Source organism: Mchenga conophoros, linkage group LG11 (genome assembly GCF_057382185.1).
Source record: "Mchenga conophoros isolate Kocher_MC1m ecotype Shallow Benthic linkage group LG11, M_conophoros_male_GT1.1, whole genome shotgun sequence".
Classification (NCBI taxonomy): Eukaryota; Metazoa; Chordata; class Actinopteri; order Cichliformes; family Cichlidae; genus Mchenga; species Mchenga conophoros.
This window is the reverse complement of record NC_140536.1, coordinates 8,957,882-8,972,049: the sequence shown is the minus strand read 5'-3', so window position 1 is coordinate 8,972,049 and position 14,168 is coordinate 8,957,882. Positions and strand designations below refer to the sequence as shown.

Sequence of the window (14,168 nt, the reverse complement as noted above, 5' to 3'; positions counted from 1 at the left end):
TTTAGCAAAGTTGATGGTGGTGGTGTGTCTGTGTGAGTGAAAGACAGAGAGGGAGAGCGAGCGACAGATTTTCTGTTATAACTGTTGTGTGCCCACCTTATTACTAAATTAGGCAGAGCACTCCGAATTGAATCAGGACATAATGTCTTTATGTTGCTTTATTGAACACTGTCCATCTTACAACTGGCCACTTAACGGGGCTTCCTCCGGACAATAACATCCGGTTCAAAGGTCATCACCTTAAGACATAGCCATATCAATACATGACAATAACCTTCATTTTATGGAGGCACAGTGTGAGCACTCAGGTCACATCAGAGCATCGGGTCGTATAGTGTGAGACCTGCATCGTGACCTACCAACTTCTAACCCCTGCGAGTCAATCGTGCAGTTTGAGCAGGAGCTGAATAACGTGACTGAAAAAAATCGCACAGTGTTTGCCCAGCTTTAGGTGTACTGTCATCCGAGACTTGCACCGCAGTGTCTGCGTTTGTTTCCCTGTTGGCCATGCTTCTTGTTGTGGTCATCTGTTGTCTTCCAGTATTTTCTCCGTAAGCGACCTTTCCTCGACCAATGAGATGAGCGGTAATCTGAATTGTCATACTCGAATTGTCAAAGTGTGCTGTCAGCTCATTGGTCACAAAGCAGGAGAGGGGCTGGGAATTATGTTTTCAAACAAAGCGTTAATTCCATTAAAAGTTATAGACTACTTTTGATTCTCACTGTATTACGGGACAAAGTGCGTCCCTTATTAGCTCAATACGGGACGTGTACTTTTGTTTCGAAATACGGGACGATTCCGTTTTTTAAGGGACGGTTGGCAACCCTACGTAGACTGAGAATGCCCACACTGGCTTAGCCAAAACTTAGCTTGGCCTCGCCAATCTTAGCTTAGCTTAGCGATAACTTAGCATATAAAATGTGTAAGCAGAAGATGTCCAGAGTAGGGATGGGTACCGGTATCCATAACAGTAGTATCCAGACTGAAAAACAGCGCACATTTCAGTGCTTTATTTCGGTGCTTTTTTTTCCTGAGATGTCATACACTTTGGATTCTAGCCAATCATTTTACCTTTCCAAGGATAGTAGGCGGGGCCAGGAACGTAGTTCTTTTAGAGCAGAGCTACAGATTAAAAATGCCCAAGGCAAAGCGGTCAAAAGTCTGGCTGTACTTCACAGCAAAAAATGCGAACTCAGCAGCCTGCAATAAGTGCTTTAGGGTGATACTGTGCAAAAGAGGTAACACCTCGAATCTGATGAAACACCTAGCGACGTATAGCATTTTGTTAAAAGCCGAGAAATGCACCGTATTTGATAGCTTGCTGCAAGACCGAGCACCGAGCACATCTACTGCGGGTGTGGTGCCTGTTATTGGACCCGGAGTTAACATAACATATGACAAACAAGAAAAGACTCATAAACAAGAAGACATGGATGATAACATAAACTAGACCACACTCAACTACGACAAACTAATAAAAATACTAGAACTTCACATTACCACAATATATCTATCATAAGGCACAACGGATTACAAGGTGCATTAAGCAAAACAAAACAGTCAGATAAGTCAAACTTTATTCAACGCATTCTTTTTGTGAACTGATGAAGACACTTGGATATAGTGATGGGAATTCCGTCTCTTTTTAGAGAACCACCTCTTTCGGCTCCGCTCACTCTTTCGGCTCCCAACCGGCTCTTCAGGTTCACTGTAAAAAAAAAAAAAAACGTTGCTAAAACTTAAAAACTCAAGGCAACCGACTGCATTTACGTTTTTAGGTTCTGATGGATAACTTATAATTTCAAGTTTAGGAGATAAGTTGCTTTAGCTAATGTTTTTGTGTTGACAAAATTAATAATTGTCCTTTTTCTCAACTCATATTTTATTGTTTTTGCAACGTATTTCCTAAAGTTTACACAACATATTTTTTTTGTTTTGCCAATCAATTTCCTAAAGTTTAGAAAAAGTATCTTTCATAGTTTTCATGAGGTGCTCCCTGTTGTACCAATGAATGTTTACACAGTTGATTTTCAAATAACTTTCGTGTTCAAACACAACTGCACCACTGACAATGTTGACTTTTGAGATCAGCCATTTTTAACATACTGACAACATTCAGCCACAAATAAAGTCCTTCCAAAAACACAAAAAATTTTTTGTAACAAATGTTACTCATCCAATTTTAAAGGTGGTGTTGTCAGACAGAATATCAAACCTATCTTGATAGATAGTCACTAACAAACAGATTCAAAACATCAGATGGCAGGATGTGAACAACTTCTATCTGGTTTCCATACAGCAAACAACTTTCAAACAAATGTTTCCACCACTTGTCTTTTAATAGTAATGGTATCAACACTCCAATTTCCTGTGAAGTTCAGTATCGCGCCACATTGGTTATAAAACTAGTACAAATGTACATAAAACCAGATTATAAATTTTTTTAAAACAGCTCAAGTTAGAATAAAACCTTTCAACATCTTATAATAACATGTTAGACATGAAATCTGCAATCAGCCATGCAAGCTACATTAGGTAAAGTTAGAACAGAAGACATTGATTCAGAACTTTCTGCACCATACCGTTTTCTTAAAGACAGAAATTAACTTTTTTCAAAGCAACTTGCCATGAAACCCAAAAACTGTAAATCAAAACAAATTGCCATTCTGTTTTACACAAGTTGCATTTGAGTTGAACATGTTGTCAAATAGGTTAGACTTTGGTTAAGAGCTTGGTTTTGAAGCTTCTTATCCTCTGGGAACAGGTAGATGTCAACTCCATAAAAATGTGTTGCACAGCTTCAAATGTGTACTTGAGTTCTTTGGGAAACTCCATGTTGAGCCCATAAAGTAGGCCAAACAAGTAGGCAAAGGCAGTGGGAAGGTCTGGCAGATCATCAAGAATAATGTCCTCTTCCAAAACAATGGCAGTGTTGACCACTGTGGACTGCGAGTTGGGTCCCACGTAGTCCTCCAGAACAGTGAGGATGCCCACCGTAACACCTCGGGTTGCCTTCTCAACTGGATCTGTATCCTATGCAAAATAAAAAACAACAGTACATATAAGTCTCTGAAAACCAAAACTGAAGATTGAGTAGATTTGCATACTCACCAGACATGTTAAGAAGAGTTTGGTCTCGTCATCGCGAACAAATATCGGTAACCCTTCCAAACTGATGGTTCGTCGATGCTGGACTATGTTTGAGACCTAAAACAAGGAAATCAAATAAGACTCAGTCTCATTTATAAACCTACCATTTTGTTTTTAAAACACATTAAGTGTTGTTGCTCAAAATACAGCCTTAAGAAATAAGATGTTGAAATGAGTTATTACAGATAATTGGTCATGTTTTTGTCAGTTTTTTTTATTTATTTATTTTTTAAGTAATTTTGATGTGCAACAAATGTAGCACACTTATTACAACATTTATAACAAAAAGTGCCATGAGTGGGATGAGAGTTGAACTGTCTGTCATGACCTGCAATCTGCCAAACACAGCGCTGCTTGTTAGCTTATAATCCCATTCAGGACACACTTTTTGAAAACTAACAATTTTTACATCAATTTAGTAAATATTTAATAAAGTATCTTTCGTTACAGTGGGAACTTCAGGTTCCTCATAAACCAGACACAAATACATTTTTATATATTACCTGTTCATCAAACTTCTGCAACAGGGAATCCATGTCATTGCGGAAAGCAGCTTTTCTAATTCGATACAGCTTAATCAGCCGAAGTGAGTAAGTGTCGAGGGCAGTCATGAAGGTCCCCATGAGATCCTTGGTGGTAATGCGTGAGAATTCCGCACAAATCTACAAAGCAACAAAAAAAAAAAAAATAGAAGAAAACTTTTAAAGGTACATTATATAAAAATCACATTGTTTTCAAATTTGGTTAAGGCAGACGGCCAGGTGGCTTTCAGTCCTTGCAAAAGCGCAAAGTAGACCCCGTAGCATCCAAAAATATGAGATGCGCATGCGTACTCAGGCACAGAAAGGTGCCAATAGCTTCAACTCATGTAAAACTTGAATTCATTCATTTTTCCAGCAATAAATTTCATCTGAGACCAACTTTTGCTCCAAAACGTTAAATGATTAGTTGAAACCCTTAATGTATTTGAGTTTATGGGCCAACTGAACTTTTATTGTTGAATTGTGAAAGAAATGACTGTAAGCTCAACAACTGCAAGTTTGATTTTTTACAGTGTTGTTGCTTTAATTAATTTATTATCAACACCAATATAAAATTATGCACAAAAGAAATGACTAATGTTAAAAAAACCCTGTGGTTTTATTTATATATGTTTATATATAAATATATACCGTGGCCCCTAGAGACAAAGCACGTACAAACTCCAAAACACGTACAAATTCCAAAGCACGTACAAAGCTACCTAGATCACTTAAATTACATAATTGAAAGCATATGTGTATTGTCTGTGTATTTATACACAAACTAAACAGCAGTGACTTTTGTAGGGTCACTGACGTTGTTAGCTGGTATATAATGATGTGCTAGGTGATCGCTAGTGACATAGCTATTGTGGTTTGTGTATCTATACACAAACAATCATATATATTCAAATAATTAAAAAAAAAGTTCATTTACCTGTTACTACCACACACCAAATCATGTCGTTGGTACTTCCTGGCTTGTGTAGCCACTAGGTAACAAAAGCTCAACACTGCCCCTAACCTGTTATGAGGGGATAGTGCCTGCAACTGAACCTGTGTAAACCATAGTTTTTTTATTTGTTTAACTCTGATACAAGTGCTCCATTGAGTTGGAGCTTGGCACAATCTTGTTAGAGGAGGGCGCTCTTTCACCTCTCACTCTTTTGTTCCAGTGGAGCCATAGGTTGAAAGGGCAGAGCACGTCGTACACCATTGTTGTCTTCTTCAGCGTCAATGTGGAAATCTTTTCACCCTTTGGGTTATTACTGTGTTTGTGGAATCTTCTTGCAATAGCTGGCATGAACCCAAGTGACTCGACCTTCGACCTAAACTGCTGTCAAGCTGGTCTGATCAGCACCCGGTCTCCCAGTCTGGGAATTCCCCACCTTGGGAGGATTTCAGCATTCACCATGTTATACTCACACATAAGGCCAAGTGTTGGAATTTAATAATCTTTAATACAAATATACCTCATTGTTACGTATCTCACAACTGCTTAATATTTAGCATCACACACTTGTTTATACTTTATTTCACACGGTTAAGTATTGTAAAGTTTTTTTCACAATTCGGCTGATAAATAAATATAATATTTATTCGCCTAGATAATCCTACATTATTTATTTTTAAAAGTGATTATTATTATCCAATGTTTGATGATTTTTTCAGTAAATACTACTGATACACATATCAGTTTATTTGTAAAACAACACAGGAACAGTGATTACAAGAATGATCACAGTTGTCATTATTTATTGGGTTAAAAAAACTTTTAAAGAGCAAAAGCAGAAGAATAAGAATCTGTGAGACTGTTTGGCATCATAATATCATGATAATGATATAATGATCTTATATTATAATAATGAATACACTGAACTGTAGGAAGGTCAAATATCTAATATATAATATAAATTTTTGCATGATATTGGTAAGAAGAAGTCATCTTACAATAAGACATCAACATTACACACTGTTTATTAACACATGGAAATAAATGGCAGGCTGTGTGAATGAATTATCCTTAAAGTATGTTTTAACTGCCCAATCCATGCTTATCTAAGATGGCATCTGTGGGAGCTGTCATGTCCCGTCAACTAAATTTGCCTGGTATTGTTTGTGTTTTACAAAGTGAACTGGACACAAAAGTAATACTGATTTTGATTTTTCTGACTGGTTCTTCTTCTGGGAAGTAACATTGTTATAATCACACAACAACAACAACAACAACAACAACAACAATAATAATAATAATAATAATAATAATAATAATAATAATAATAATAATAATGGCACAAAGTTAATGTAGTCAGGAAAAACAATACAGTGAAGAAATAAACCATCACAGCACCATTTAAACAATTAGCTGTTTCCATTAGATTCATTTTTAGATTCATTTCATAAGCACATAATTTTATTAAACCTTATAAAAATTTAATCTGCCGTTATATTTACAGCTGGTAAAAAGTCCCCCAAATTTTTCAATCAAAGGTTTTAACATGTTTATTAATCTCATATACAGCCTTATACCTCAGTAATCAAATCTGACTTTTCTCTGCTCTGCCTGGTGTTCACTGACTTCATGTCACTGGCAGAGTGTTTTTTCTCTTCCTTCAAGGCACTCTCCAGCACATTCAGGATGGATTTTCGGACTTCAGCCTTAAAATCTTGTCTTAAGAAGACATACAGCAGTGGATTCAGGCAGCAGTGAAGAACCATCAAATTCGAGGCGACATTCGACACAATTAGAAAGGCAAAGTGAAATGTTGCATTTGGTGCCTTAAATATCACCAGCTGAATAAGATCAATGATGTAATAGGGAGCCAAGCACAGAAAAAAGGCAACAATAATGGAAGTGATAACTTTAAAGGGGCGACTTGATTGGCTGGCCAGGCTGTGGTTTCTCCTGAGACGATGGATGATGACAGCATAACAAGAGACAATGACAGTGAAGGGGACTGCAAATCCGAGAAGGAAGTGGGTGATAACAATGGTCTGAATGACAGTTGGTGTTGCTTTTTCAAAAAAACCGATGTTGGAGCAGTAAGTTGTGTTTTCAGTTTCTATCTTTGTGTCCATGTAAAAATAATGTTGAATGTTGACAATCAAAGCCAACATCCAAACACACAGACTAACATAGGTTGCACTGCGTACATTTCGGTGGTTCTGAGCCCAGACAGGCCACACCACAGACACACATCTGTCCACACTGATCACCACCATAATGTAGACACTGGCATACAAGTTTAGAATGATTAGAGTGCCGCACAGCTTGCACATGAAATTGCCAAAGGGCCAGTGAAACTGCAAAGCCAGGGATGTTGCTCTAAGGGCTAGAAACACTGCAAAGATGAAGTCAGCCACAGCAATGTGGAGGTACCAAATTGTGTTAACAGTTTTCTTCATCCTGAACCCGGTCACCCAGATAACCAGTCCATTCCCGAGCACACCGAGGAGAGACACCAGGGAGAAAACAACAACAGCCACGGTGGTAAGAGACGAAAACAAGTCAACCCAAGAATCGTTTAGATCAGGTGCAGCAGTTGTATTGATTAGACTGGCCATCTCCATTATTGTTTATCAAGAAACCTGTAATATCAAGAAAACAAAAAGAACAGAAAAGAGACATCAGGGTCTGTATGAATGTATGTAAAGTAATCTTTAATTTTCCTAATCTTTTAGATTTCTGCTTGAGTAGAGCTGTTAAGCTGTTAAGGCAGATTAAGGTCTAGATTTCACAAGTGATAAGCCAAGAAGGAAATGAAGAAATTTCAAAGTGAATTTAAGAGATGAACTAATCAATTAAAGCAATTTTTAAAATAAGATATTGTATCTCAAGATGAATAAGTTTTACAACAAAGTGGGTATAACAGGGACATGCTTGTTGTTAACACAGTAACTCATGAAGTTACTGAAATTATCAATAAAAGGTGCAGGAAAATAAGGAGGTGTTTTTGTCTGACCTTTGATTTATGTAACAATTAGACACAAGGATGAAAAAAAGAACAAAATTTGGTGACAAAAGGTTTGATAAAATCTCTTAAATGATTTTAAATGAAGTAATCTTAAAAAGCAGCACTTATAGTGAAGCAAAATATTTAAGCTCATTCAAACTATGCTATTTTAATCTATTCAATGAGTGGTGCATATATGTAAAAATAAATCCATAGATGATGATTTTCATGAACCAGCAGCCTTTTTCAGAAGTTGAAATATTTTGCCACAAAGGCAGATTCCCCTCTGTTCATGTTGCCCAGTGCAATTTCATGTCAGTTGTAATTAAAGACTTTTTATGTTTATGTAATGAGGAGAACTGTAATGACCTTCGTGTTTGGTTTGAATACACCTTAATACAGCAAAGCGTTTTTTACAACAATTAGAAACAGACAGAAAAACATACGCACGATCACTGTGTGAGAAACAAGTTATAATATGACAGAAAACAATTACTTCAAGAATTCTCATCAAAGCAGTGCTCTCTCTTAAATGCAACAGCTTAGCTTGTTTGCTTAATTTTAATAAATTATCTTATTGTATTATGTAAATACCAGGGTCAGTCTATTCCTGCATAGCAAATATGTGATGATTTTACAAACTTACAAAAGGAAAATATCAAAGATCATTTACCTTTAGGGAAGCTCCCTTGTTGGTTGTTGATGAATGCAATGCAGAAAAATGCCAGGTTAATATATGTGAGGTAAGACGTCACTGCCCACAAAGAAAGAAATTGAGAGAGAGCGAGAGGGAGAGAGAGAGAGAGAGCAAAAGATGTCTAAAATCTAAAATATAGTGTGCCACCAGTATAGCTCTGTTATCAGCATCCTGTTTTGCAAGCTTGGTCAGCTTTTGTATTTACTCTGAAAGTTGCCATTTTTGCCCTTACATTTATCTCATTTATTCTTTCTCTTGATTCTTAGTTTATTTCTGTCTTAACTTTTACAGTGTTCAAAGAATTAAAGGGACACTTTGAAAACACATCAGACCTTAATGGGAAAACAATGTGCCGAGCTTGAAGGACAGACTGCCCGCATAGGCGAGAGGGGAATTTTAAAAAAATATTGTAGGAGGTGACTTTGCCTCTGAACAGGAAAATATGTACAGTCGGGGGTCAAAGTGGGTTCAGCAGGTGGGGAAACAATGACTCTCTTCTCTTTTTGCTTCTCTCTCTTAGTTTTTTGTTAAAGCAAAAATAATAACCCTACTTTGAAAATGGAAAACTAGAAAGAACAGATATTTATTTAAAATGTAGGGACCGTCACTCACCAGGAGAAATGCAGGACTAAGTGGACAATGGGCAGTGAACAATTTCATTACATTATCTAATGGCAGTCAGGGTGCTGTTACCTTGCCTAGAGGTGTGTGCATTACTTCAAAGATTAGCAGTACCCAGTAGAGGAGGCACCGGAAGCAATGTGAGAGAAGTGGGGCAAGCCTATTAGGCCACCTATTAGGTAATTCAATTAGTTATTATTGCCAATGATTGCTCACTAGATCACAAAATATACCACATACTTTTATGAACCACAAAGGTGAGGGACCGCTGTGTTTTCAATAAGTCTTGGACTCTGTCATTCAGCTAGCTGGGTTAACAAGCTACCGCACCAACTGAGCCTTAAGTTAAGACTCATGGTGGGGAAGTGTGTGTTTACATCATTGACGCTTGTTGCTAAAGTGCTACTGTTGTGCACAAATGCTGTCCTCCACTGGCAGTTTATTATCATTGAGAAGAAAGGCAAGACCATCAGACCCTGCGTAGAAAACATTGCATTTGTTCACATCTCCTTTTGAGTTATTACAGGGAGCAACCATCTTCAGTAAACTGGACATGCAGAATACTTACCATCTGGTAAGAGTAAAGGAAGTGGATGAGTGGATGAATACCTCCACCAGGAAGACGAACTCAGCCAGCCTCACCTCTGCCATTTTGAGTATCTGGTGATACCTTTTGGTCTTTCGAATGTCCCCTCTGTGTTTCAGTCCCTCGTGAATAACGTCCTCCAGGACTTCATTAATTGCTTTGTCTTCGTCTACATGCTTATCTTTTTGAAATCAGCCCAAGAACATGAAACCCACGTCAGGCAAGTGTTACAATGTTTGTTGGGGAATAAACTTTTTGTAAATAGAAAAAAATATGAATTTCACATTGACACAGCTTCCTTCTTGTGCTACAGAGTAGAGAAAGGCAACCTCAAACCAGAGCCTGCAAAAGTGAGGTAGTAGTAGACTTGCCAGTCCATCTAACCACATGCATCTCCAATGTTTCCAGAGTTTTGCTAGCTTGTATCGCTGTTTCATCGGCGATTTCAGCAAAATGGCCTTACTCTTAACACATCTAACCTCTCCAAAAGTTTCTTTTAGTGGTGTGCGGATCGATTTTGAAATATCGATTCTTCCGATACCAGTAATTTATGTTCTAGAATCGATTCTCATATTAAAATATTGATATTTTAGTACTTTGGGGTAAATTTTTAGTTTTTCATTAACAGGAAAGCAGTGGAAACAAACTATATCATTCGAATTGGAAGGAACTACTTCCTCTTACGCCTTTCATAGTCATGTGCGAAATACGGCTGTATAAATGTGTCGCAGCCCCTGGCGTGCGCACTCACAACAATGGCTGAGCGTAAACAGAGTCATGTGTGGACGTATTTTACCTCCACAAACAGTCAAGACGCGGTTTGCGATACATGTGGCAAGACAGTGAGGTGTGGTGGCAACAGCACTAACCTCGTCAAACACCTCAGAGTAAATCATGTCACAGAATATGAGCTTATGTTGAGACAAACTGAAGAGGAGGACAGGGACAGGTGCTACCAGGGCGAGACAGACGTCTCTCGCGGAGTCCTTTAGTACTGCAGGCAGGCAACATGCTCAAATAGTGCACAACTTCAGGTTTTTTATTTCTGTATGATAATTCTGCATTATTAAGCAATGAGAACAAGTAGTCTGATGTCCTGATCATTATGAAGCTATATTACTATATTCTCATTACAATTTCATAATACAATTATATATTGTATTATGAAATACAATAAAACATTACGTTTTTGTACAGAGTATCGGTATCAGATCAGTATCGTCGATACCACCCTGAATTTTAGTTGGTATCGGATTGGAAAGGAAATCAGTGGTATCGCACATCACTAGTCTCTTTCCAGTGGAATCCTTCAGCGTAGTCAGTGTTTGATCTCCTGAAGAAATGTTTCGCCACCACTCCAGTCCTGTCCCAGCCTGATATTAACTGCTAATTTATCATCGAAGTGGATGCCTCAGACTCTGATATAAGAGCAGTCCTCTCTCAGTAACGGGAAACTGCATCCATGTGCTAATTTCTCCTAGTTGTCTCCTTGATTGCAGTGGGTATGCCGATCGCAACAGAACCCCTGCACCAACTTACACCAAAGGCCAGAAGGTTTGGTTCTCTACTCAGTAATTGGGAGTACTCTCCCAGTTGGACCATGTGAAATAGAGTCTATGGCCAACCCGGTTTTGTGCATCTGAAGCTGCTTCTCAATATGCAAACTCATAATGCGTTCCATGTATCTCAACTAAAACCTGTCCACTCCACATTCTGGTGAAATCACTGTAAAGTGCACTAAACTGTGATTCATTTCCACACTGATCACTAGAATGTAGACCATGACAAATGTGTTCATATAGACCATATTTATGGTGTATCACACTCAGGGGTAGAGATCTTGCAAAGAAGAAGTCAGCTACAGCAAGGTTGAGGTACTGAAATGTATTGACTGTTTTCTTCATCTTGATCGTGGTCACTCAGATATCCACTTGATTCCAGAGCACGCAAGGCAAGAGCCCAGGGAGAAAACAACAATACGGATGTTGGTGAGAGACTGAAACAACTCAGCATACACAGAGCCATTTGGATCAGGTTCAGCAGTTATATTGATTTGACTGAAAGAGTTAATTGTTATATCCATCATAGTCTTGAGACCAGTGAAGATGATATAAAGAAACAATACAAATGTATGTAAATCTTTAATATTTCTACTGTAATGCTTGCAGAGTAGAGATTTTCTATATGAGCACAGATTTAGGCACTGAAAGTTGTCTAGGCCTTCATACTGTGGAGCTAAGAAAGAAGCAAAGAAGAGTAAAATTTAGCATAAATTAATGACATAAAATACCAAAATTCAGAAAACCCGAATTTTTCACTCTTGAGATGAAAAATAACAATACAGGAGTGTGCTACGAAGTGATTTACATGTGTGGGACATGTGAGGACAGTGTTAAAACAGTGACGTATGATATTACTGAAGTCATCTTTGAGTAAGAAAATAAAAACATGTACACTTTCTCTTTGTTTGTCCTCCTGTACAGCATGTCGGTGTAATTTCACAACATAGACACAAGCATTAAAATGCAAGTATGAAAACAAGTTGATGACCAAAAATTTAGAAAGCCTATTTTGTAAACATTTTAAATATTTTATAAGCACTCATATACCACAATATACAACCTTGATGAGTGTCACTGATGTCTGCAGTTAGATGCTGCCAAAACAATAAGAAAATATTTGCATATATTCCTGGTTTGGATACAGCTCTTTTTATCACTATTCTGCATAGTTCTTTTTGTTGCCATTGTTTTTGTGTTTTTTTTTCAAAGGTACCTTTAGCCCTTTTCAAAAACTGATTGTCATTAACTTTCTATGACAAAATTCTAATATCCAACAAAGTATCCTTTATCAGTCTTTATGTAAATTGGTTTATGTATTTCATATGGATATTGTCATCCTTTGATTTTTTATGGTAAATGGTAAATGGCCTGTATTTGTATAGCGCTTTTACTGGTCCCCCCTAGGGACCCCAAAGTGCTTTACAGTCATCCACCCATTCACACACACATTCATACACTGGTGGAGGCAAGCTACAGTTGTAGCCACAGCTGCCCTGGGGCAGACTGACATGTTTATGTTGTTATGTTTTTATTCCTTTGCGAAAATCTTTTCACTCTTTTTGAAAAAGGGAATATGTGATCACCCTCAACAACGCATATCCACTCAAAGTTTTCAAAAACTGAGAAATTCTCAGCTGCTCTAAAGAGACAGAGACAGAAAAACGATTGTTGTCTTGTCATTAATGTACCATGCAACTTGTTATAGCGAAAAATTACCGCATCCTGTTTTGCCATCTTGCTTGAAATTTCTTGTTAACTCTTACAGTCATCAATGTTCTTCTTGTGCTTGGTCAGTGTTAAGTTTTGAAAGAAGTTTGGGACCATGAGATATACACCGTGTGGCATTGCTTATTGACAATAACACAGCCTAACAATACCTAATTTCTTCAATTTTCTTTAAAGTAAATTTAACTTAAAACTTAAATATCTCTCCACTCCATTATATTTTCTATATGTACAGGGAATAACACCCCTTCGTCATGGTGCATGGATACTTCTTTAAGATAATCCTGCCTGCCCGGCCATGCCCCACAGCTTACCTATAAAACAGCTGTGCGGTGATGGAATAATCAGAATGCTTCACCAGTCGGCCAGATGCAAGACTGGCCTGAACGAGTCCCACAATTTGCGAGGACCGCAACAGAGCGGGCTGCTTATGGTCGGCCTGCAAGATGCTGAGATGACTGTGGAGATGAAGGCTGCTGCTGAGGGGCACCCAGCATGAGTTCTCCAAAAGAGGGGCTGGCTACCACATACAGGCGGTAGAACCTAGTAAAGGTTGAACCCTGTCACCATGTTGCTTCTGCACAAATGGCAGATGCCCCTCCACAATGTCCATGATGTGGCAAAATGTGAGTCGGGGGGGATCCCTGCAGAGGCATAAGCTTGCAGAATGCCTTCTAAAAACCAGTGAGACAACTGGAGTTGGACAGGGGTTTGCATTCACTGTAGCCTCTAAGGGACTCTCTGTCCTGATGATAACATGGACTCCCTGAAATTGAGGCAGATACGGCTAGAGTGACAGATCAGGAGGACAGCCTGTTCCAACATGTTGATATGGTGGGACACCTATAAGCTGGTCCAGCGGCGCACAGTGGCAGCCATGAGGTACATGAGGTGGAGGTACAGCCCCAAGCTTAACCGAGAGGGTAGACCAAACTGGTCTAGGCATGCCCTGAGAACCGGACACCGTTCAGCAGGAAGAGATGCGGAAGCTCTGATGGAGTCCAGGGACATACCCAGAAATGCTGTGATCTGAGACAGTTACAGTTTACACTTCTTGGGATTCAGGCGCAGCCCTAGAGGCTGAGCATGGGATACCAGCAGCGCTACATGGTTGCGGCACTGCTTTTCTGACATGGCGCAGACCAGCTAGTCGTCCAGGTAATTCAGGACCCTGAGGTCCTGCCGCCTCATAGGAGCAAGGATGGCGTGAACATCTGGGGTGCGAGAGAGAGGGGAGGACTCAAAACTGTAAGAAACGTTACTGCCCCTGCCAGATCTGGATCTGGATCTGGAAGCATTCGTCCTTCGGGTCAATGTCACCTGTGAGGGTGAGGGTCTGCTGGGAGTTGCTA

General features: G+C 38.8%; 1 protein-coding gene across 2 annotated transcripts; it reads right to left on the bottom strand.

Moving 5' to 3' along the window:
- Window positions 1–6,195: 6,195 nt before the first annotated feature.
- On the bottom strand, window positions 6,196–11,615 carry LOC146563591 (chemerin-like receptor 1). 2 transcript variants are annotated; one of them, XM_085290273.1, is made up of 3 exons: window positions 11,533–11,615; window positions 7,317–7,346; window positions 6,196–7,159 (listed from the first exon to the last, which is right to left on the bottom strand). In XM_085290273.1, exons 1-3 carry the CDS (start codon window positions 11,613–11,615, stop codon window positions 6,196–6,198), a joined length of 1,077 nt encoding a protein of 358 aa, XP_085146399.1. The 2 variants fall into 2 exon arrangements, with proteins under 2 accessions (XP_085146399.1, XP_085146398.1); XM_085290272.1 differs by lacking the exon at window positions 7,317–7,346 and having other exon boundaries at window positions 6,196–7,171; window positions 11,515–11,615.
- Window positions 11,616–14,168: the final 2,553 nt, after the last annotated feature.